Consider the following 21,988-nt stretch of genomic DNA (forward strand, 5'->3'; position numbering starts at 1 on the left):
CTAAATACATACATACGTATGCACAGATGTATTAAGTATGTGTGATACTGCAAGTGGTTGCGTTGATAAGTGAAAACAAAGAGATCACTTGGTGTAACAATTGCATTGGCGGTCGGCGCTGGTACTTGAAGATCGACGAGACGGCTGAGCTGAGTGCAAATGAGTTCAACTAAAAGGCTATAAATATGCACTCAGATCGTACGCATTCGCTCACGACTACACGGAGGGGGACGTGGCGGGACGGAACCACACACCGCCACACACACAGACATATTCGTCGACAAGGTGCATTCATATAAGGTGAGCATTGTAGTTGGTGGGTCGCCTATAAATTTTTAGTTCATGTTGTTTTTGTGTGTCTATATGTAATATGCGATGCGAGAGAGTGGGAAACCAAATACAAGGTGATGCCTCCACATTTGGTTAATACACCTTCTGCATATGTATATGTATGTATTCATACATGTGTGTATTAGCATGAATACAAACACCACCTGGGAGAGCGTTGATTCCAAATTCTGGAAAGTTCTCGGAAACAAACACACAATACAAATGCAACACCTGGGCGCATCGCTGTTGTGTGGGTTTCTGGAAACTTCTTTAGCAAAAATGCAATAAATTCAGTATTGTGTTTCTCTTTATTGTAAATGTAATATCTAAATCAAACTTCATAATGTGAAACTCACTATAGCTTATTAACTAGAAATTGTAAGTCTGAATTAAGTTTAGCAAATAGTTTAAGCTAAGAGTAATCTTTTTTTGTTTGTGAAGTTATAAGCAAGTAAAATTATTATAATTTTCACAAAATTTTTTTTCCGCTGCTTCGCCTGCTTCATGGAAATGCAATGCTTTTATTTCCAGTGGCTGTTGCGTTCCACTCTCTTTTCTTTCACCAAACGCAACTGCGACACAGCCCGCTGCGCTGTTTTGATTTTCAATTTCTTCTTGTTGCCCTTTCTTCTCGTTTGCCTTTTAGTAACTTAAATTCGATTATTTCTTCGTTTTCTACTCTCTTCAACTCCTTTCCTTTCTTTGATTCCGCGTTAGCGGCAGCCCTGCATCAGTTTTTGCAGGCCTTCTTAATGTTGTTGGTGTTGGTGTTCATCAGTTTGGTTAGGATTTTTCTGGAGTGACCGGAGGGGTCGAAGTGGTTGGTGTGCACACTGGCCTCCTTCTTGGAGCGCTGCTTGCCGCCGTGGCCAGAGAAAATGTGCTTGTCATAGTCGAAGTTGTAGTGCTCGTACTCATCAAAATGCGACTCGGACATGGTTGTTTGTTTTTTCTTTAAATTTGACTAAAACAATTGCAATATACTGCGCTTTTTTTTTTTTTTTTTTTGCTGTGGCCTTTTGGCTGCAACTCTGGACGAATTTTTCACTGTAGAACTTTCCCCTCGATACAGATATTGAAATTTTTAGTGCTTTGGCGGACCTTTATATACACCAAGAAGCTTTTCGAGCTGACAGAGAGCGATATGTCAAATGCTCCAAGAAACTTTTAAACGGTCAGAGAGTTATGTCAAATGCTCTCACGTGAAGTTGCCAGACTGTCTGCGAAAAATGAGTTTTGTGGTCTCAAAAAAGCCATATAATACATTTAATAGAATAGTTTCGATTGAAAAGAAAGTCTACATAAAAGATTTCTTAAGATATTTATTGTTTTTGGTGATCAAATGCACATTTTAGCTTTTTCAATTCTGAAAAATATTCTTCAACAGTATGGCAGCACCATCACAGGTAAACACTCCCTCTCACTCTCTCAGCCAAAGAGAGTAACGAGCAAAGCTTTCCACAATTTTTGCTGCGCAATTAAATTGTTGTTGTTTTATTTACAAAGTGCGCGGTAAACAAAAAAACACACAACGCCAAACATATTTTCTTTGCCTTGTCCATTTATTTAAATTATTTCAGAATATTCTCATAATATACACGTTTTCAAACAGCTGGAGGGGCAGGTAGGGCCGAGCAAGCGGTTGTTATATAAACTTTTCGCTTGCCACCCACCTTGGTCCGCCCTCATGTGACCCCGAGGGTGCATTCAAATTGCATCATCTTCGGAAACGTTCCGTTACATTTCAAATACTATTTTTGATTTTGATCGGGAAACGTGATCGTACGCACTGATCTACATATAGAAGTGGGCTTGTCAGAACCCGATCCGCTGACCCAGTTCTCTCTCACTCCAATCCATTTTTTGTTATTTTGATATAAAGCTTTTAATTGGTTTTGCTCTAATTGTTTTTTATGAACAACACTGGTTACGTACGGATCCCTCCTTCGGTCTGATAAGATAGTGCTGTCAACTATTGCTCTGGTTATGGTTCATTAGTCACTTGAGGTAGCAGATGTCGTGGAGTTCCACCTGCTTTGAGAGAAACAACGCAATAGAACGGAATCGTTATCGCATTCCTCGATAAGAAAGCATTCCCCTTACATTGTATTGAGTCTACATTGTAGAGTGTACAACCTTTCACAGAATATTATCAATCAGTTTGACTTTTCAATTTAGGGGCTATACTATTTGAAACTTTCTTTGGGGAGCAGCGTTTTCAGGCGCTTCTCGCTTGATGAAGTGTTTTCTTCCGTCTGCTTGCGGGAACCTTTGGGTTCTCTTTGCTTCTTTCTGCCCGGCGGCAGAGTGTCTTCGATCATGGGGAGGTCAAAATCATCTGGCATTTTGTTCTCAAATGAACTATCCACTGATTCAGACAGTTCCAGCTGCACCGCCTTCTCGGTGTGCACACGCTGCACATGCTCTTTCATCTTGTCGGATCGATGACTACTAAAGCCACACAACTGGCATTTGTAGCGATTCAGCCCGTTTTCTGTGTGCTTGAGAGCATGTCGCTTGAGGTTCTTGCTCTGGCTAAACTTGCATCCGCATATTTCGCAAATAAAGTCCCGTCCCTGCTTATGCGTCTCTATGTGCAGCTTCAAGTTCTCCTTGCGATTGGCCCGATGCTTACAGCCCGACACGGTGCAGGCGAAGAATTCGCCCGTGTGGAGCAATTTGTGCGACTTGAGTGCCTTCATATGGGTGGTGCTATAGCCGCACACATCGCAGAGCATTTGCTTCTCCGGATTGTGGACTAAAATGTGATTACTGAGGCCCTGTTTCCACTTGAAGCCCTTCCCACAGTGCGGACAGATGTGCGGCGTTTCCGTAGAGTGCTTGGGTTGGTGTACCAGGAGAGCAGCTCTGGTGGTAAAGTGAATCCCGCATTCTAGGCAAAAGAAGGGCTTGCGCAGATCTCCAGAGTGGCGGCGAAGATGCTTGTCATGCTCTCGCCAGTCCAGGAAGCCGACCTCGCACAGGGAACAGGTTAGATGCGAGGGCTCACAGCTGCTCATGTGCTCAATCATCTTCTGCACTTGGTAGCATTTGAAGTCACAGCCAATACAATAGTTAACCTTGCTGCTGGATTTTACTGCCCGGGGATTCTTCAGCTACAAAACCAGAGAAATTTAATGAATAAAAGATAATAACAACAAGCTCCACAGCATACCTTGAAGAAGCTCTGTTGATTCTCAAATAGATCTTCGGGTTTCTTTGTGGGTTCCAGGTTTACCTCAGCCTCTCCGGGGGTCGTCGCCTCGCATGTGTCTCTAACCTCGTCCACGGGCTGCATCTGGTACAAGTTTAAGAGCTCCGTCACGGCCAATATCTTAGCCAGCTCCCGGAAATGCTTCTCATGCTCCTTGGAAACGGACACAATGTCCTCGTAAAAAAAGTCCACAATTGTGTGCAGGCATTGAGTGCAGGCGAAATTGCGGATGGTTATCTTCAGCGGATTGTGTATGGAGAACTGCTGCTGCTTTTGGTTGGTGCCAATGAGCTTACTCTGAGCGGCCAGGACACAAAAGTGCACGCTGAGGCTCAACGCCTCGTCCGAATCCAATTCCAGCAGCAAATCACAGAACTGGCCCGTACGTCGCTGATTGTTGAGGTAATTGGATACTTTCGAGTGGAGCGGCTGGTGTAGGGTGGGCAGAGATTGGACAGCTGGTGCCAGTAGCATTTTATAAAACAAAAATTTAGATGTTTTCGCAATAAAAAAATTGTTTGTTTTGTTTGTATCGCAACAGCTGAGCAGCGCAATGTGACCAGGGGCTGGGAAGATCAAAAATACCATGTGATACGTAGTAGCGCATTATTTAGGTGTCCGTTAAATTAAACTGGTTTATCTTTCGGTTTCATAAATGGAAATGAACCATTACAAATTAAAAATTCCAGTTTTTACACCTTAAAAGGTGCATTTAAAATTAGCATTTTAAATAAAACACACAAACAGAAAGTTTTTCATCAAAAGAACCCAGTTAAATATGCTCTTGGACATCTCGCGGCTTGGGTTTCAGTTGAAAAGCCAAACTGGTCTTTGAAAGACCTCTCCACGGATCCCGCTTATGTGCGGTGTTTATTTAAAATACGTTTATTAGAGGGCAACGTCTCTATTGTTTTGGTTTCCATTTTTGTAAACAAATCTTACACTGCCAATTCAAAACGAGCAGGAATAAATAAGGTGATACATTCTTGGGAATTTCGCGCAGCCATTGTCGGGAGTTTTATCAGATTGTAGTCAATTGTTGTTCCATTTACGCAAACAATAAAAAACAGACTCGTTGCGATTTCAACTCAAATTGCATGCAGATTCTATATTGATTGTCGGATTAGACTAATTGGATGTGATCATATCGTATAGAAAGTCTAACCTTTAATTACTGGAAATCCCAACATAAACATACTCGTAGAGGAAGTCTATTTACGCTTCTCACTAAGCTATCGTATCGCGTTGGATTCCAATTGTTTTTACACCGGACGGACGAATTGCTTGCACATGTACTTATAGGGGCACCCAACACCCAAGCAAGCAAGAAGAGGCTGATGATGATGATGGGGCTGGCTGATTCCGATCATAACGCTTAAGTCTGGTGTTGCGAGCAGTTGATTTCTCGTATCGCGTCACGATTCAGATTCCCACTGCCGTCGCCCGCTGATTAACGCGGAACGCAATCAGAGCAAATCAGCATTAATTCAATCAAAGATTAAGACTGACAGGGATCGTCAGCTGTGCACAGAAGATGTTCCTTCAAACGATTATGTTCATCCTGGCCCTGACAGGGCCTGCCACTGCCGGTCTGCCAGAGGTGCAGACAATCAGAGCGGCCCGGACCGATGACGATGGTCATAGACTGAAGCTCTGGCTGACAATCAATGCGCGCAAGCGTTTTCTGGAGATCTCCTGGAAGAATGCCCCCGCCAGAATGGGAGACAATGTCCTGCTGACAGTCCAGGATCCGCACAGCTTCGAGCAGCGTACACTGCCAACGGGAACGCCTTTGGCTTCCTTTGCCTCTGACGAAGGCAGTGGATCCGGCGATGGGGCTGCCGACTATGTTCCTGTCCAGGGATTCACAAGGAAGCCGCTTACTTCGCTGGCTAAGTCGACCAAGTCGCCGTCGTCGCGCCAGTACTGGGTGGCCAACGAGGGTACTGCCGAAATTGTGGCCGCCATTCAGCCAAGCCTCTCCACCCAGTGGTTCACCACGGGAGTGCCCTTCGACTATGCGCTGTCGCGTAATGTGACCGCCCAGACCTTCTGCTATGGATACTGGGCCAGTTACATCAATGCGGAGGGTCGCATTCTAGCCAAGAACTGTGTGAGGGCCTACCCACGCTGGATGAACGAGCTGCGTTCGGTGGTGGGTGAGCTGCGGCTGCGGGATCTCTTCATACCGGGCACCCATGATTCCGGCTCGTATCGCCCCAATTTCGATCCACTGATACGCGAGAGTCTAGTGACCAAATACGCCCTCACCCAGGACGATGACATAATGGGACAGCTAATGCATGGAGTTCGATATCTGGATATACGCGTCGGCTACTATCGAGCATCCCAGGAGAAGTTCTTCATCTATCATGGCATCACCAAGCAGCGTCCGCTGCAGGAAGTCATCAATCAGGTCAAGGATTTTGTCCATGAAACCAATGAGATTGTCATTTTCGGACTCAAGGAGTTTCCAGTGGGTAATGTGTCATCATCTTTCCCCCTCTTAATTTTTGCTTAGAGTCCCGTATTGTTTTTTAGGCTTCGGCAAGAACTTGGGCGTCCATCGGCTGCTGGTCAGCTATCTGCGCGAACAGTTCCAGGATCTGATTGCACATCCCTCACTGACGTGGCGCGCCTCCCTGCGAGACATTTGGTCCAGGCAACAGAATGTGATCCTGGCCTACGACAAGCATGTCATTGTGGAGGAGTTTCCCCAGCTGCTGTTTGGAGCCGTGGAACAGCGTTGGGGCAACGTACAGACCTGGCCGCGTCTCGAGACCTATTTGCGCAACATCAATGACTTTGATGTGTCGTAAGTGTAAGAGCAAATTGATAATTACCAATTACTTATGGATTGTTCTTCTCTTGAGCAGACGCTTCTCGAGTCGCCCGGTGGCAGATATGGCCGAGTTGACGCCGGAAACCTGGGATGTCATACTCGATAAGCACGGCGGACTCCGTAAAATGGCCGACTCTATCAATTGGCGTATATCGCAGCTGTATCGGGATGAGCTGGGCGAAAATTCCAACATTGTGGCGGTTGACTTCATACGAGGCACCACCATTGTAGAGACAGCCATTGATTGGAATCGTCGCAAGATTGCACATTAGATGGAGTTCATTAAGGAGACATTTAGCATTTAAAATAGCAACATTTATCAGCAAAAACGTTTACAAATTTGTGGCCAGAAAGTGCCCGTTGTTTTGTTCCCTAAACATGTCACAATACGAGTATGCATGCAGTTTGCTCCCATCAAAAGCAGCACTTCCTGACGTATATTCAAAAAAGGAATGTGGCATCAGGAAGAAATTATAAAATGCGTTCTACTGAGGAAGGCCTTCGGGGCTTTACTCGTATAACATATACGGAGATAAAATATGTTAACTGTGGAGCTTGCTCAAATAAATATACGTACTATGGGGAAACTAAATGTAGGTGTGTATAAACTAAAAAATTATAAACGATACCGATTTCGATGTGAGGAATGCCAATTTCTAAGCACAAATATCATACACATGGGGGTTGGCCGATCACAAAGAGAATGCAGGCTAAAGGCAAACAGTTCGGATAGCTACTCTGAATATCATTTGTCTTTTATCGGTTCTAGCCGATACATGAGTTTTTTTTTTTTGTTGGGGGAAAATCGGTCCTAGTTTATGGCCTCATTCGATTCTATGATGGTCGTGTTGAACATGCCGCGACAGAGCTCCACCACAGCACTGGACAGGCGGCCATAGCACTTGGGCTTCTGCTTCCAGGCTATAAAAACATAATAAAACGGAATGCCGGCGAGAGTGATGGCAATGCCAATGAGCAGATTCCCGGGCTCCTCGAAATTGGGCAGTAGCACCAATGTCACACAGCAGACCATAAAGGTGATGGGCAAGACCAGATGTACTTTAATAGGTCGTGGCAAATCCGGCCTGAAAGATACACAAATATTCTGCATTTATAAGGGTATGTATGATACATATGTAAGGAATACAAACTTCTTGTGCCGCAGCCACAACATGCCTGCTATGCTGGCGACGACAGACAGCCAGAGCACAGAGCTGAAATAGTTGATCAACTGGTAGACATTATCCGTCAAGAGCATAAGCAGCGACATCAGGCACTAAACAGAAGGCGAAATAATGCTTAAGTTTTAATAATTACATTAACAAATATTCAACACAGCCTACGGTGAAAATTAACGACGGTATTGGTGTCTGTTGCTTCACATGGAAGAGCTGGAAAAACTTTGGTAAATGTCCCTCCTGGGCACCAGTTGCAAAGAGTCGTGCCGATGTGAACAGCACGCCATTGACGCCGCCAAAGGTGCTGAGTGCCACAAAGATTGGTACCATAAAGGCCAGGGGTCCAAAGACCTTGTTGCCAAAAGTCACCGCTACGGCCAAAGAACTGAGCATTTCCGGCTTGTTAACCACAACAAAATAGGCCAAATTCACGAGAACATAGATGGCCGTGACCAGGGGCATGGCTATCCAAATGGCCCGTGGAAGATTTCTGAAAATACACGCACAGGAATGTCAGAAACGTGATTTTAGCGAAGAGAGAAGCAAGCAACCCCAGCACTTAAATTGATTGGGAGTGTTTCAAGCGTAAATTGAATTCATTAGGGAGACAGCCAGCAGCATCCTACACCACCCCTGTTACAACCCCATATCTATTCATGACATCAAGGACACTCAACAAGTTACCACTTGTTGCGGGCTTGCGCATGACGCAAAAGGCATCCCCCAGCCATCGCCGCATCCATTTGTCTTGCTGACAGGCCCGGTCCCTACCCTACTCACTTGTATGGATCCTGCAGCTCCTCTGTTACAAAGTTCAAGTAATTCCATCCGCCAAAGGCAAATAAGCCAGAGTAGAAGGCATAGCCAATATTCCGAGCACTGTAAGTGCCCTCCCAAGGATTACTAAAGTTCTCCAGCTTGCCGATGGCCATGTAGTAGATACCAGCAATTATTATCATGATCAGAGCCAGCAGCTTGCCCACTGTAAAGACATCCTGGACTTTCATTGAGACCTTGACGGACAAACAATTAATGGCAGTGAGCAAAGCTGTAAAGGGGGAGAACATGAATCTTTAATGTAATTTTTTATGTCATTTGAGGTCTTTACTCACTCAGGCACACCGCTGCCAGAAGCTTGACCGAGTTCTGAGGTGGATCGCAGTCCTCAAAGAAGGGTTTGGCGGCATAATGGGCAAAAGTAAGAGCTACAATGGTCTGTAAAGGAAAATCAATAATGTAAGACGAATATTATCCCAAAAATACATGTTTAATCCAGCTTTCCACTTTCGTTTCGTTGGAGAAAGTTATTCACTTAATTGAATTCAATTCTGGTCGAAGGTTGCCGCCACTTAATAAATTTATATATTTGTTGTGCATCAACAACCAATTCAAATGGCAATCCATCAATTAAGAGAAATAATAAACATTCTATAATTCAATTGATTGGCCCCCCGCCCACCAGGCAGCCCTTACTGACCTGCGTCGTTGGCCGGATGATCAGCAAAGCTATCCAGAGGCGTAGGAATCCAACCAAAGGACCAAAGCAAACCAGTAAATATGCATAGTCTCCACCAGATCTCATAATGCTTGTACCCAACTCCGCATAACAGAGGGCTCCAATTGTGGACAAAATTCCACAGGCCGACCAAATCAACAGGGAAGTTCCAACGGATCTGAGAGCGCAATAAATAAATGTATAATTTGTGAAAATAGACCATCAGAAGGAGAGATAAAAGTACTATAAGTAGTTCCTTCATCTCGAATATACCACGGAAATGGAAATGTATGTAAAGCTATTCTCTCTCCACTAAAGAATGGAGAAAGAATCGAATGCAGTTTGAAAATCATCAAAGTATAACTAATGAAATCGATCTATCATTGAATTTTTTGTTTCTCATTCATCAAGACCCTTTGAATAACTTAATTCCTTCCAACCCTTGGAATTGTCTACAAGCTACTATTACGAAAATTTTCGTAATAAATTGTAGACATGTCGAAGAAACAAAACATATCTGGTCACCTCAACCAAAAGGATGTCAATAAAGTCAATTCGATTGGCAGCTTCTTCCCAGCGGTTCCCAAACTGGATAATTTGCGTCGTAGTGAGGAGAACTTTCGCCAGAATCAGTACAAGGCCGAGTTGTGTGATGTGTTTAATACCTATGGCACTGGTATGGCACTTACGATGCAGATGGATCGCACCATAGCTAACCGTGTGGGTCATCCCTCCCACATGTCGCCTAGCTACTTAATGGACGACATACTGACTGGCCGCATTCACACTTTCGGTTTCGAGGACTACTTAAAACTGCCCCATCACAACGAACAGATACGCAATCCCCATTTCGAGATGGAGAACTCCCACAAATAAATCCACATCAAACACCTTTTGTCCACTCGACTGGTATGTATCTCTGCGGTGACTAAAACAACTGGATTAAACAGGCTTATCTTGAATAACGCCTAATAAAAACACTTTATTATCGCGAAAGATAAAGCTGATAAAATGGCATACAACTACTATTTAGTCAGTAATAAGAAATCCAAAGATAATATTATTACACTTCGCTTTTATTTTTTTTTATTTTCATGATTCCAACGAAGTTCTTTATAGTTTCGTCAAGCACCTTATGCATACATGATATTAATAGTTTTTGGCATGGGAGCGATTCGTTGCTGGCAATCTTGTAATTGGAGAGAAATCGACTTGAAAGCTGACGCAATATTTTGAAAGAATTTCTTTACAAACGAAGGGAGGGCGGGCTTTAACAATCAACTCAAGGGAAAATCGGATACTAATAAATTCCACTTAATTGGTGCCAAAAAGAATTTATTATAGCATTAATTGACCTTTTTGTGAATAAATTGAATTAAGGATGATACTATATGCATAAAGAGATGCATATGTAAATATGCAGATGGGATGATGCCCTGGCAGCTTACTCACTCTGTATAGAGAAAGACTCCAGTGGGTGCGATGAATATGCCAGATCCTATAATGGTGCCCACAATGATGGCCACTCCATTGAGCAGAGTGAGCTTCCGTTTCAGTACGATCTTTCCATCCGATTCGGGGGTTTCCTTGGGTGCACCTTCGGAGGAGTCCACCAAGCTGGTGGTCACACCATTCGCATATCGTTCAGTCATTATGTGTACGGATATAGTTTGTCTTTAATGCGCAATAGTTGGCATTGCCACTGGAAAGGAAAGGAATGCACAAGAGGAAGTGTGTGTTTAAAAGATGCAAATCTATTTAGGGGAATCTATTATTATCAAGGGGAGACACGTCACGTGCTGGGCGAAAGCGAAACCTAGCCAATTGTAAACAATCTATTGCACAGAGATACTACAACCTGTTGGTCGTTGCTCCCCCCGTCAATCGCAGCCACAATGAACCTCAAGTAGATCTCTGCTGCGTTGGCACCCAAACTAATCTCTCTATAAGTACAGCGATGTTTCCACATCACTCCATTATCACTCGACAGACACACAATTATGATTTAAAGTTGAAAGTGTCGCAAGGCGAGCGTCGGCACTATGGTACGTCAGAGGAGTTCTTTTCTAGGTGGCGCCGCCTCGTACCTCGTGCTAATTTTCACGGTTTCGTCATACCCCTTCCAGTGCAATACAAACAAATCGTTCCCTCCGCCATAAACACAGTCGCGTGGCAGTGAAAATTATTGCAATATTTCTGCGCACTTGTACACCTTTTTCTCCTATTTGTGTGTGTCAACGTTTGGAATGCAGTTTAGTTGATTATTTGGTTTTATCTCTCGCGTCGCGGGGTTTAGTGTCGGCTCTACCATAAATTGCAATTTTATACCTCACGAAAAGCAAAAACTGCGCGGTGCGGACACACAAATCGGCTCCAAGTGCGGGTTGAGACTGTGCGTTGGCATCGAGACCGGCATTTTCATATTAATGTTGACGCATTTCCACCCCAGCGTAAATTATAGTATATAGAGAACCCAGAGAATGAATGTGCGCGTCATTTGAGAGAACGTGGGTAGCAAGTTTTGGGGGCCAAAAACAGAGAGTGCTCAAAACCGGAATATGTATGCCACATGTTTACACTTTTTTCAATCAGCTGGGATCAGTCAGATATTTTTATTAAGATAAAATACATTCAGAAAATGCAATATATTCACCAAAATCTTTAGTTATTTTATTGGTTTAAGTATTTGTTATAATCAAAAATATTTGTTTGCGAAATGAAAATTGAATTCCCGCTTAAGTGGCATTCTCTGTGCAACGTAGACACAGCTGATTCAAATTAAACGACTAAATTGCGAGTTCAATAAATTTAAAAACTATCTGTTTTTATCAAAACGAAATGGCTAAGAAATTGGATGGGTTTTCTGTTATTAGTTAAACTATTTTGAAAAATAAAATGTAATCTCGTTTTGTCATTCCCCACGTAACGTAGACACAGCTGATTCGATAACGATTCGATTCATTTTAGTTATTGTTTTGATTGCGCTGCACGTGTTTTTTCTGAATTCGTTTATTAAAATAAAAAGTACAAAGATGTCGGACAAGTAAGGCTAATGAAAACTATATTAAATTGCTTATTCAATCCAACACAATATAATTACACTAACTAGATACGCCGTGCCCAACAAATTACCCGGAAAAACCGTCTCCGTGCTGAAGCATCGGAAGCGACGTATTCTGCAAGATCAGGCTGTCATTGAACAGAAGAAAAATGATCGCATTAAACGCAGACAGAAGACCAAGACGCATCACAAATTCCGTCGCGCCGAATCCTTTGTCATGGGCTATCTGAAGGCGGAACGTACCTCAAACCGGATCAGGCAAACAATCCTCAAGACGAACGTAACCGAACAGAGTGCGGCGGCCGCCGATGATTCAAACCCCAAACTGCTGTTTGTGATGCGCCATGCGGGCAAGAAAATCTTTGACAAGACCACAACGGACATATTCAAAACGCTGCGCATGGGCCAGCGTCACAATGCCGTATTCCTGGAGAACACCAAGGAGAACCAACTGTTGCTGCGCGTGATCGAACCCTTTGTGGCGTACGGTAATCCATCATTGAGCACAATACGCGAGCTGGTGTTCAAAAAGGGCTTTGCCCGCATCGACGGCAAGAAGACGGCCATACAGTCGAACACCATGGTGGAGGAGCATCTGGGCGAGAAGGGTGTCATATGCCTGGAGGATATCATCCATGAAATTTGCACAGTTGGACCCAATTTTGCTGCTGTTACACAATTCCTGTGTGCCTTTACGGTAGGTTTCGTATGCGAATTCTTAACAATTTCCTTATTCCACGATTCCGATTCTCTTCGCAGATGTCAAGTCCCCGCAATGGCTGGCAAAAAAAGGTCTCGGTTTCATACAAACGCGGCGGGGAGTATGGCTATCGTGGAAATGCCATCAACGAACTGGTTGCCCGCTGCCTCTAGAAGCCCCCAATCTAGTAGACTTTTAAGTGATTGTTCAGTCTATAATACTATATTCTATATCTAAGTCCGATAATACACATTTTTCAATCAATTGAACAACTATATATAGTTTTGTGAGCAAAATGTCGATGATTTTCAATGCCAGTCAGGATAGCAAAACGGAGATCGAATACCAGACGATCTCCTCGACTCAGACCTACCTGGCGGAAGAGCAGTCAGAGCGTCTGCATAATCTGATATCCAAGGAGCAGCTCGAGAAGCTGAATCAGGCCTTCAACGAACGTCCTGATTCACAGGTCGGCTTCGATGACCTACGAGGCCTTTTGCTGGAACAGGATATCACCTTCAACGATGCGGTGTACAACCGGCTCTTCTTGAAGATCAATCAGAATAGGGACTTCATGGTCGATTGGAACGAGTTCGTCTCGTATCTGATCTTCGGCTTCCAAGAGGAGGATCCCAGCAGCCAAAAGGAGTCGTTGATCCTGCCCATTTCGGTGGCACCTTCTGTGCGGAAAACGGAGCACCGATCGACTGTGTGCTGTGTGGCCCTGCTCAAGGCCAAGTCCGATCAGGTGCCCATCGAGGAGGTCACCGAGACGGTAAACTTCTCCTTTGGCGGTGAGGACTCCCCCGAAGCCTCTGGCATGTGGGTGACGGCCAGTCACGAGGGTATGCTGCGCTTTTGGACCTCCCACATGGAGCCCATTCGAACAGCAACCTCGGAGAGCAGTAAGTAGAGCAGTAAGCATTGGTTCTCGATCCAGGGGTACCGTAACCCTCTCTTGTCTCAGTCCACCTGAAGATGCCCACTTGGATACTGGCTGTACAGGCTCTCTCGGATGTCAGCATAGTCTGCACTTCCTCCACAGAGCGGGAGCTGCGCTTCCACGAGACCATCGCCTCGACCTTCACACTCCGAATGGTCATCCGTAGTATGCCCCACGCAGTCTACTGCATGAGTTATGCCTTCTACAACAACGGCAAGGTACACTCGAAGCTGGTGCTCGGGGATTATGCTGGCAACGTGAGGATTCTCTCATACTCGCCAAACCTGCGCGGTCCGTTTCAGGCCAAACCGGGAGCTGCCCTGATCGAGGTGGTCTGGGCGGACGTGCTAAAGGGCAAGATACCCCAGATGATACCCAAGGAGTACATCAATCTGCACAACGAGATGATCAGCTGTGTCCACTATTCCCTCCACATGAACGCCTTGTTCGCCACTGCGGAGTACAGGAACACAAAGAAGTATCGCGGACGGTGTCCGGGCATGATCATGGTCACATACGATGAGCGGAGCAATTTTCGTGTACCTTTGGGTGTTTCCACCTTCTTTGTGGCAGAGAGCCATAACATTGTCGTCACTGGGGGACCCGATACGTTCGTTAGGATCTGGGATGTCTATATACCCACAGAGCCGTCGGCAATCCTCACCGGCCACAATGGTGGCATTGTCATGGTATTTGTGCAGCCGGAGGAGAACAAGGTGTACAGCGTGGACTACCAGAAGATCATTAAAGTGTGGGATCTCCAAGAGCACACACTGCTCCAGACCTACGGCGAGCTGGTGCGCCTCATACATCCCAGCGAAACGGATATGACCTATTTCTACCACTCGCATCTGCGCGAGCTCATTGTGGCCGGACGCAAGCTAATCTCCATCAAGTGCTGTCCACGCGTGAGAGTAGATCTAACTGATGGCAACACCCATGCGGCACCCGTGTCCGTGGTCCTGTACAATCGTCTGTTTCGGAATATCGTCACCTGTGGCCTCGACAGCTACATCATTGTGTGGGATCCTTGGAGTGGACGGCGCAAGATCATCATGAAGAACTGCCACACGAAAATGATCTACGGCGAAATAATTGACATTGAGATTACGGCCGCCACCTTCGATCCACTCGAGCAGTTCCTCCTCACGGGCGCCCGCGACGGTACCCTGAAAATCTGGAACTACAATAACGCGGTGGTGGTGCGAAACATGAGCATCATGCCGGACCAGGAGGTGACTTCAGTCATTTGGGTGGTGGATCGGTAGGTGTTTGACTCTGGCAGGCATACATATACTTACTTCTCAAATGTCTCGCCCCCGCAGTATTCTGGCCATGGGTTGGGATCGTCAGGTAACCGAATTCAATGATGTGGAGGGCCGCGAGTACGGGGATCCCAAGAAGTGGTCCAAGTTCCACACCGACGACATCACCTGTGCCGATGTCAAGCTGGGGGAGGGCGTGGTCACTGCCACCTACTCTGGCGAGGTTATATTCTGGAAGCTGGAGACTGGCCAGCCCTACCGAAGGTATAGCGTCATGGATCCCACACGCTTCATTGAGCTGAAACTCACGCCCGAAGAGGAGAAGTTAATGCGCCGAAGCAAGCGATTGATGTCTCGTTTGGGCTCCAGTCGCATGAGTCGAGCGACCGCCATTACTATGCCCAAGGCAGACGATGGCCGAGACTATGGCCAGAACGTACCCATCTCCGTTCAGGCCGTTCTATTCCTGCAGACTCGACCCCAGACTATACATCATGGTAAAGTGCACACCATATCGCAATCATTTTTATTGCTGGAACTTCCTTTTATTTCATCCAGGCAGTGTGTTTATCTCCCTGGACACTGGCTATATTCAGGTATATTCCCATCATTCCCGCGGTGGCTACATGAGTCAGTTTTTGTCCGTCCACAAGACCGGAGACTGTGTCCTTACCATGTGCACTGATCGCAAGAATCGTTACATCTACACGGGCACAGCCTTTGGCTATATCAAGGTCTGGCATATAGTCAACTACTGGTGAGTGTTGGATTAAAAGACTTTGGGTATATTTCAAGCTAAACCTCTTTAACGGGACCAAGATTTGATGCGTCCCAACAGGGCCCATCTCTCACACATCGCAGCACAAACATACATATGTAGATGCTCGACAGGAGAATTCCCGAGAATTAAAAAAATATCATACCTGTCGGGTGCTCGACTCGAGTCTTGCTCTGATTAGGCCTTTTTTCGTTGGGCTGCTCCCAAATTCGAAAAGATTCCCCTCCGATGATTTAGAATTGATAATACTCCATTACTTTTCCCACTCGCGTCTCCTTATCAGAGCACCTACTGTATCCGCCATAAAAGCAATCCTCAGGCCATTAAGAAACCACACGAAACTGTCTCTAACGACATTCCTCATTATCCTGCACGTTCATCAAAACGAATTCCACCCACAACAAACCAACTTCCTCCTCGGTTGGCTTGTCTTGTGTCTTGCGTGTCTCAACAAAGTTCCCCCAATTGCCAAAAGCAAAGTTTCTTCTGTACAAATAATAAATAATTCATAACTGGTCGGAGAAGGCACTCGCGACTACCTAGTGAGGCTCACTTGTTGCCATGAACGATGTTTGCCTGATTAGTCGAAGCCCGACGAACCACTAACCTAGTACAACTTGTCTTGTAACATCTCTCGTTCTAGCGTGCCGGAAGCGGAGAAGGTGCACGTGTGCATGCCCAGGCTGCGGCTAGAGTTTATATTCATGAGAAAGGAGTTCTGGGTCACACGGGCCAAGAGGGTGGTGCGCCATCAGCGTGAACCGCTGCTGGTGAGCTCCTACAAGGCTCATCTCAAGGCAATCAATTCGATAGCCTTTATTAATCTGCCAAAGATTGTGTTTTCGTAAGTTTCGTAGCAATAAAGATTGTGTGTGGCGAAATCCCCCATTAATCGTCCACTTTCAGGGGCAGCCACGATTACTCCTGTCGCCTGTGGACACAGGGAGGCCGCTACTTGGGCACCCTGGGCACAGTTCTGCCTTGGTCCAAGCTTTCACCCTTCGAGCGTGCTGGGGGTGAGAATCAAGTCTATCGCCTGCCACCGGACATCAAAAAGGTGGCCAGCTCAACTACACTTAAGGTGATCTCCGGCGTCCAGATGGATCGACCCGCTAAGCGAGCCGAGGTCAAGGCGCCCGAGGATCGCGATGAGGAGACCGCCCAGACGGAGGATGCCTATGATCTAAAGAAAATCTTCGATAAGCCCCTCAAAGAACCCATTCTGGGCAAGCACTTCACGCTGCCCGGTAAAAGTGTCATGGATCAGCGCATCGATGTGGACACCACTCAGAGCTACATTGCTGTCTACACGCATCTTAAGGTCCATCACACTGAGATGCTCGAACGTCTGCCCACGCCGGCTGTGATAAGTCGCGTTGCGGGCGAGAACTACATGGATCATTATGTGCCCGTCGAGGGCAAGGTGGATTTGAGTGGATCGGCTCTGAATATCAAGCAGCCGACGCGTCGCAATGTGAGGCCCAACGACCCACGGAATATGCGCATGGCCAAGACTCGCGGCGACATGGGTCCTGGTCCCAGTCCCAGCCAGCAATCTGAGTAGTCTCGTCTCGTGTCTCTGTCAATGGATAAAATCATATATATTTTTGGGGGTATTGCTGCTCAATGATTTGGTGGTTAAATTAAAGTGCTCCTTTCTGTTGCCTTAAGCATTTAATTCTGCAAGATGCGTACAGCATTGTACATCTGGCCGATGATGGGCAGCTGCTTGCACTCGCGTCGACACAGGCACTTGTAAGTGTGGCCCAGCAGCTTGTCCAACGCTACCACATCGATGTCTTCCGGCTTGGTGGCAGTAATCGGTATGCTATGCTCGGTTAGGGGTTCCTTCTGCGGGACGGTGAGAACGGGGACGGGTCAGTTCTGTGGGTGGTAAACGCTGGCAGCACTTACCAGGTTATCCAAGTAGCCCAACAGTTGATGACCCACAGAAGCTATCTTGAGAAAAGTGGACTGGGAGCTCTCGGCATACAGATTGAGCCGTCTGCCGGCTATTTCTAGCAGTAGTCTTCCCAGTTCCTCGTCCTCGCTGATATCCTGGAGCAGCGTCTGAGCTTCGGCATCATAGCCAAATGCATAAAGTTCTACAATCTGTTCAAGAAGGTGTTCGGTATTTGGGTGCAGACAGAGATGATTCAAGGCTCACCTGTCGCCTCAATATCGGTAGCTTATCCAACTCCCAGCTGTCGGCCAGCGTGCAAATCTTGGCCATGTAGTAGACATGATCCAGTATGTAGAGCTGCTGGAGATCCTCCCTGATCAGATCCATGGTGACAGACACGACGCGGCAGAGGAAATCTGTGCGCTGCTGCTGCAGGACTAAGTCAGGACCTGGCAGAATGTAGGGCAGCTCTTTGTTGATCTCCGCCAGCAGGGCTTTGTTGCCCATGGCATCGAAGAGCAGCGTAAGCGGCTTGGTCACGCGTAGCTGGAAAAAGGCAATAAAATGCAGAACACTGCAGAGTTCTGTCTGCAGCTGGAGAAGCTTGGGCATGGCATGGTGCTGCTGCAGGGCCAGAAACTGAAGGGGGAGTGCTCCCTCGCTGAGCGACTGCTCGAAATGTAGCTCTCGCTTTTCGTGCTCCAGGGAGGTGGAAAAGTGCTGCAGAAACTCTAGGCTTAGCTCGAGAAACTCGGGCACTTTGCCGGCCGACATTTCCAGATCCTGCTGGCACATCTTGTCGACGGGCAGGCGTCCCACCTTTTGCATCAGTTTGGCCGCTGCCTGCAGCGGGAACTTCAGGGTGGCATTCCACAGCATGCAGCAGATTCCATGCTTCAAGGCCCAATCAGGGATACGGAACTCGGCCAGACAGAGCAGAGCTGACCTCATGTGGTCCAGCGATGAGAGCTGTTTGCTCCACTGCACCATATACTGCCAAGACATGAGGCTCAGCAGCACTCCGGACTCCAGGCTAAAGGGAAAGTGGGCTCGTAACAGGGCCAGTCGCTCCAGTACCGGTTCAGGTGCAGGCACTTGCACTTCCTTGGCCAGTTCTAGCTCGGATTCGGTTTCATCGTTTTCTTGTTTCTCTGCTGCTGCTGCTGCCGCTGCAACTGCCGCCGCTTCTTCCTCCTTTACTTTGGCTCTGGTCAACACTCGACTTTCTTCATCCTGCTCGTTTTCTGGTGCCGTAATCTCCACGATCTTGCTGGGATGAAGCTGCGCACTGACCAACCATTTGGCAGCCAGCTCTGTGACGATGCCTTTGCCACCGTTTACGATGCTCTTGAGGCTGCAGTCTGGTGTCTCGTACGGCATTTCCGGACCCACTGGATCCCGGCAGGTAAGTGGCTTTCCTAAAATGGCTCCTAGGACAGACACATCTTCCAGTTTTCCGGTGAGCAGACCCCACTGTGCCTCGTCATGGGATATGCGTTCCCAGCGTTCTTCCTCCTCGTTCTGGGATGATTCGTCGCACGAGCCCTGGAAAATGGAATAGTAACCAAGGGGAACGAATATATAAAAGATACGACAGACCGCACCTCCTTTCGATTGCGCCAGAGATTCGTGGCCACCGTTTTGCAGACAATTGCCACCAGAAGACCAGAGAACTGTTTGCTCTCCAAGAGCTGCTCGCGCACCTCCTGCCACCAGGGGGAAATGGCATTGTATGCATAGTCATGGATATGATCGCCAGCCAGCTCGCAGATGGTCTGCACCATTGCCGCAATACGCGACATGTCCTCCACGACTTCATCACTGGGAAAAACAAAGCAAAGAAAAACAAATTAAAATTTAAGAATAGATGAGCTTAAAAGGGGGTTTCGTTTGCTCCTACCAGTTGTTGTACTTGAAAGGCTTTTCCAGCCAGAACCAAATTATTAATGTCAGCAGATTCTTGCTGGGCAGGCAGGCCTGACCGATCCACTCCTTGAACTGACCAAAGCACAAGCCTTGGCCAAAGAACTGACTGAAGAGATCAATGCTGACGGCACCAAATTTTTCGGCCTTCTCTGGGAGCAGACTGATGCCGTCTGGGCTCTCGATATTGAAGATGCTCAGGTAATCGATAAACTCTTCGGACTTGTGGCCATCCCTTAGCTGGAAGCTGACTTCACGAGTGGTGGATGGTTTATCCTTCGCACTGCCATCGTCCAGGAGTAGAACCAACTTATTGATCGTCACCAGATCGGCGTCCGAGAGCTCCAAGTGCTCGACTGGGGGTTCGTTATCATTTCTATGGCTGACTTGGCTGAGGGCCAAGTAAAGGTCGGTGAGGCGCTTGTAGTTATCGATTTGATGAACATACTCGTGGAAATCTTCGCCAGATGTAGGTTCGGGTAGCGGCTTCTTAATGAATGCATTAATAATGCATTGGAATACAAAGGGCTGCAGTTTCTTGCTCTTAAGTAACATTTCCAGACACTGCTGCCGCACCTCCAGCGTCTGCAGTTCGCTGGCCAGCTCTGCAATCTCCTCTAGCTTCTGGTCATTGGCCTCATCGTGGCTTAGAGCTCGCATTTGGTTCCTTAGACGCCTCAGCATATGGATATCGCGCGATGTTTGCGAGTTGGTCTCGCTCAAAGCGTAGTGAAATGGTATGTGGATCTCCTTCAAGCTGCTGTCGCTCGGATCCAGGAACAGACAATGGTTTATGCCAGCCGATTTCCTTGAATGCCCTCCACCTCCGCCCGTTGCTGGTGCAACACCAAGTGCACTGTGGTTGCTGTAAATCAATTGGCCGCTCTTTGACACAGTAAAGGCGGCCACTTTTGGACCATTCTGCAGAGCCCAGATGTCCAGACAGCCCATACGCGGCGCATAGATCACCAAAAACAGGGCCTTTCTCTTGTGTGTCTTTATGCCACGCACGGACTTCTCCTTGACGGGCACAAAGGCGCATTGGGCATCGCGATAGCCCTTCCACACGCGCAGAATGATTGCCTGTTGGGTGTCGACCATCATCACCCGATCTAGATTATCCGTGACGACAGCCAAGCGGCCGCCTGGGGCTATGGCCAGGGTTAGGCCATCCCTTTTGCCGTCATACAGGCGGCATCGTGTCCTCATGGGCGCCTCCTTAGTGGGCAATGGCAGAGGGGCATCTTCGGGGGTTGGCGGCGGTTCCGGGGCACGCTTGAATAATCCGCCCAGTAGATTATTATAGGCTAAGCCTATTACACCCTTGGCCACCTCACCCAGTGACACGGTCTTGTAGCCCTCCTCAGCATGAAAGAATCCCAAATAGGGTTCCGCTCCGGCTGCCAGCACTTGGGAGCTTCGCGGCGGTGTGGCATGCACCTTGGCGTAGTAGCCGTGACCAATGCTCTGCTGGACAATGTAATCGTAGGTCGGGGGCCGTTGTGTGCTCGATATGGCTGCGTCGTTAATGATGCCCTCGCGCTCCTGCTTGAATTTGAACTTCTGGAACGGCACCACATCCGCTATGGGATAGGAACCTCTATCAAGAGCGCCACGCTGGACATTATGCCGACAGTTGGTCAGCGTGGGTAATATATCCTGGCCCTTTATGAAGCACAAACAGCGCGAGTACACAATGTAGAGCAAAGCATCTCCGTCTGAATGGCGTGGAGGTGATTGCAATTTGACGCCAATCACAGGATCCTCCTGACAACTGCAACATATACTGATTAATACCTGAGTGTGGGAAGGTTTTAATGACTAACCATTGAGAGAATAGCTTTTGGCCGACGTCTGTGTAAAAGACGACCAGTCCAGACACCAAGCCCACTGCCACGCAGGTCCATTCTATAGCTCCATCAGTGTTCCGGCTCTGAGTCATGGGCAGACACGTCAGGCTGGTCACAATCTGATTGGGATCCTCCAGCTCGCCGCACCACCCCATGGCGTAGGTGTTGGCATGCCCATTGCTGGTCCAGCAGGTCGATAGAAAGGCTAGCTTCTCCCCCTGGGCCAGGGCGATCAGCTCCCCCGTTGGGGATATGGCAGAGTTTATGCCGTTTAGCCAGTTATCGTCTGCTCCATGGGAAGATTTTTTGATTAACTACGGTAGTGCTAGGCTTAACTTTCAGTGTCTCACCATGCCCCAGGCCAAAATATTCCTGAACTTTTCTAAAATCGCGTATTTCCCCAAATGTTTTCACTTCACAGGCCATTTTCTTTTGTTTTCATCGCACAGCTGTTAGATGATGATAGTTTTCGAAGTAATATAAACGGCGCTATCGATGCAACAGGT

General features: G+C 47.1%; 8 protein-coding genes across 13 annotated transcripts; 4 read left to right on the plus strand and 4 right to left on the minus strand.

Moving 5' to 3' along the window:
• The first annotated feature begins 93 nt into the window (after positions 1–93).
• LOC108162295 (PI-PLC X domain-containing protein 1) lies at positions 94–6,978 on the plus strand. The gene is made up of 4 exons (XM_017296959.2): positions 94–300; positions 4,847–6,024; positions 6,086–6,359; positions 6,421–6,978. Exons 2-4 carry the CDS (start codon positions 5,079–5,081, stop codon positions 6,656–6,658), a joined length of 1,458 nt encoding a protein of 485 aa, XP_017152448.1. The 5' UTR covers positions 94–300; positions 4,847–5,078; the 3' UTR covers positions 6,659–6,978.
• On the minus strand, positions 624–1,406 carry LOC108162298 (nuclear protein 1). The gene has a single exon (XM_017296964.2). The coding sequence runs from the start codon at positions 1,265–1,267 to the stop codon at positions 1,061–1,063; it is 207 nt and encodes a 68-aa protein (XP_017152453.1). The 5' UTR covers positions 1,268–1,406; the 3' UTR covers positions 624–1,060.
• LOC108162293 (gastrula zinc finger protein XlCGF58.1) lies at positions 1,874–4,087 on the minus strand. Of its 2 annotated transcripts, XR_001775563.2 has the most exons (3): positions 3,506–4,087; positions 2,434–3,446; positions 1,874–2,364 (listed from the first exon to the last, which is right to left on the minus strand). XR_001775563.2 is itself a non-coding variant. In XM_017296954.2 (2 exons), the coding sequence occupies exons 1-2, from the start codon at positions 4,016–4,018 to the stop codon at positions 2,517–2,519; spliced, it is 1,443 nt and encodes a 480-aa protein (XP_017152443.1). In that variant the 5' UTR covers positions 4,019–4,087; the 3' UTR covers positions 1,874–2,516. The 2 variants fall into 2 exon arrangements, 1 of the variants encoding a protein (XP_017152443.1); XM_017296954.2 differs by having other exon boundaries at positions 1,874–3,446.
• On the minus strand, positions 6,687–11,911 carry LOC108162294 (large neutral amino acids transporter small subunit 1). 3 transcript variants are annotated; one of them, XM_017296956.2, is made up of 8 exons: positions 11,713–11,911; positions 10,512–10,761; positions 9,042–9,237; positions 8,677–8,779; positions 8,345–8,612; positions 7,730–8,054; positions 7,538–7,662; positions 6,687–7,471 (listed from the first exon to the last, which is right to left on the minus strand). In XM_017296956.2, the coding sequence occupies exons 2-8, from the start codon at positions 10,709–10,711 to the stop codon at positions 7,198–7,200; spliced, it is 1,491 nt and encodes a 496-aa protein (XP_017152445.1). In that variant the 5' UTR covers positions 10,712–10,761; positions 11,713–11,911; the 3' UTR covers positions 6,687–7,197. The 3 variants fall into 3 exon arrangements, with proteins under 3 accessions (XP_017152445.1, XP_017152444.1, XP_017152446.1); XM_017296955.2 differs by lacking the exon at positions 11,713–11,911 and adding an exon at positions 11,388–11,677; XM_017296957.2 differs by lacking the exon at positions 11,713–11,911 and adding an exon at positions 11,147–11,247.
• LOC108162297 lies at positions 9,450–10,763 on the plus strand. 3 transcript variants are annotated; one of them, XR_004472916.1, is made up of 3 exons: positions 9,450–9,735; positions 9,809–9,968; positions 10,169–10,763. XR_004472916.1 is itself a non-coding variant. In XM_017296962.2 (2 exons), the coding sequence occupies exon 1, from the start codon at positions 9,555–9,557 to the stop codon at positions 9,933–9,935; it is 381 nt and encodes a 126-aa protein (XP_017152451.1). In that variant the 5' UTR covers positions 9,452–9,554; the 3' UTR covers positions 9,936–9,968; positions 10,169–10,763. The 3 variants fall into 3 exon arrangements, 2 of the variants coding, with proteins under 2 accessions (XP_017152451.1, XP_033249245.1); XM_017296962.2 differs by having other exon boundaries at positions 9,452–9,968; XM_033393354.1 differs by having other exon boundaries at positions 9,452–9,968; positions 10,179–10,763.
• A 115-nt stretch (positions 11,912–12,026) lies between the features above and the next one.
• LOC108162296 (60S ribosomal protein L7-4) lies at positions 12,027–13,089 on the plus strand. The gene is made up of 3 exons (XM_017296960.2): positions 12,027–12,102; positions 12,169–12,817; positions 12,880–13,089. Exons 1-3 carry the CDS (start codon positions 12,092–12,094, stop codon positions 12,991–12,993), a joined length of 774 nt encoding a protein of 257 aa, XP_017152449.1. The 5' UTR covers positions 12,027–12,091; the 3' UTR covers positions 12,994–13,089.
• Positions 13,090–13,097: 8 nt separating this feature from the next.
• LOC108162292 (WD repeat-containing protein on Y chromosome) lies at positions 13,098–17,476 on the plus strand. The gene is made up of 6 exons (XM_017296953.2): positions 13,098–13,725; positions 13,788–15,027; positions 15,089–15,525; positions 15,587–15,785; positions 16,450–16,650; positions 16,713–17,476. Exons 1-6 carry the CDS (start codon positions 13,116–13,118, stop codon positions 17,368–17,370), a joined length of 3,345 nt encoding a protein of 1,114 aa, XP_017152442.1. The 5' UTR covers positions 13,098–13,115; the 3' UTR covers positions 17,371–17,476.
• Positions 17,381–21,942, minus strand: LOC108162291 (rab3 GTPase-activating protein regulatory subunit). Its single transcript, XM_017296951.2, has 7 exons — positions 21,833–21,942; positions 21,459–21,768; positions 19,610–21,406; positions 19,314–19,530; positions 17,974–19,254; positions 17,721–17,918; positions 17,381–17,657 (listed from the first exon to the last, which is right to left on the minus strand). The coding sequence occupies exons 1-7, from the start codon at positions 21,906–21,908 to the stop codon at positions 17,481–17,483; spliced, it is 4,056 nt and encodes a 1,351-aa protein (XP_017152440.1). The 5' UTR covers positions 21,909–21,942; the 3' UTR covers positions 17,381–17,480.
• Between the last annotated feature and the right edge of the window lie 46 nt (positions 21,943–21,988).

This window comes from Drosophila miranda, chromosome 4 (genome assembly GCF_003369915.1).
Source record: "Drosophila miranda strain MSH22 chromosome 4, D.miranda_PacBio2.1, whole genome shotgun sequence".
In the NCBI taxonomy this organism is placed as follows: domain Eukaryota; kingdom Metazoa; phylum Arthropoda; class Insecta; order Diptera; family Drosophilidae; genus Drosophila; species Drosophila miranda.

Bases quoted from the DNA above. Each gene is read 5' to 3' on its own strand.
- LOC108162297 (XM_017296962.2), top strand. From the start codon at position 9,555: ATGTCGAAGAAACAAAACATATCTGGTCACCTCAACCAAAAGGATGTC.
- LOC108162295 (XM_017296959.2), top strand. From the start codon at position 5,079: ATGTTCCTTCAAACGATTATGTTCATCCTGGCCCTGACAGGGCCTGCC. The intron at 6,025-6,085 runs GTAATGTGTCAT...ATTGTTTTTTAG, and splicing joins ACTCAAGGAGTTTCCAGTGG to GCTTCGGCAAGAACTTGGGC. The intron at 6,360-6,420 runs GTAAGTGTAAGA...TCTCTTGAGCAG, and splicing joins ATCAATGACTTTGATGTGTC to ACGCTTCTCGAGTCGCCCGG.
- LOC108162292 (XM_017296953.2), top strand. From the start codon at position 13,116: ATGTCGATGATTTTCAATGCCAGTCAGGATAGCAAAACGGAGATCGAA. The intron at 13,726-13,787 runs GTAAGTAGAGCA...CTCTTGTCTCAG, and splicing joins AACAGCAACCTCGGAGAGCA to TCCACCTGAAGATGCCCACT. The intron at 16,651-16,712 runs GTAAGTTTCGTA...GTCCACTTTCAG, and splicing joins CTGCCAAAGATTGTGTTTTC to GGGCAGCCACGATTACTCCT.
- LOC108162291 (XM_017296951.2), bottom strand. From the start codon at position 21,908: ATGGCCTGTGAAGTGAAAACATTTGGGGAAATACGCGATTTTAGAAAA. The intron at 21,769-21,832 runs GTGAGACACTGA...CCCATGGAGCAG, and splicing joins ATATTTTGGCCTGGGGCATG to ACGATAACTGGCTAAACGGC. The intron at 19,255-19,313 runs GTGCGGTCTGTC...TCCATTTTCCAG, and splicing joins TCTGGCGCAATCGAAAGGAG to GGCTCGTGCGACGAATCATC.
- LOC108162296 (XM_017296960.2), top strand. The intron at 12,818-12,879 runs GTAGGTTTCGTA...TTCTCTTCGCAG, and splicing joins AATTCCTGTGTGCCTTTACG to ATGTCAAGTCCCCGCAATGG.
- LOC108162294 (XM_017296956.2), bottom strand. From the start codon at position 10,711: ATGACTGAACGATATGCGAATGGTGTGACCACCAGCTTGGTGGACTCC. The intron at 8,055-8,344 runs GTGAGTAGGGTA...GTGTATTTTCAG, and splicing joins GAGCTGCAGGATCCATACAA to AAATCTTCCACGGGCCATTT. The intron at 7,663-7,729 runs GTAGGCTGTGTT...CCTTCTGTTTAG, and splicing joins TACCGTCGTTAATTTTCACC to TGCCTGATGTCGCTGCTTAT.
- LOC108162293 (XM_017296954.2), bottom strand. From the start codon at position 4,018: ATGCTACTGGCACCAGCTGTCCAATCTCTGCCCACCCTACACCAGCCG. The intron at 3,447-3,505 runs GTATGCTGTGGA...CTGGTTTTGTAG, and splicing joins ATCAACAGAGCTTCTTCAAG to CTGAAGAATCCCCGGGCAGT.
- LOC108162298 (XM_017296964.2), bottom strand. From the start codon at position 1,267: ATGTCCGAGTCGCATTTTGATGAGTACGAGCACTACAACTTCGACTAT.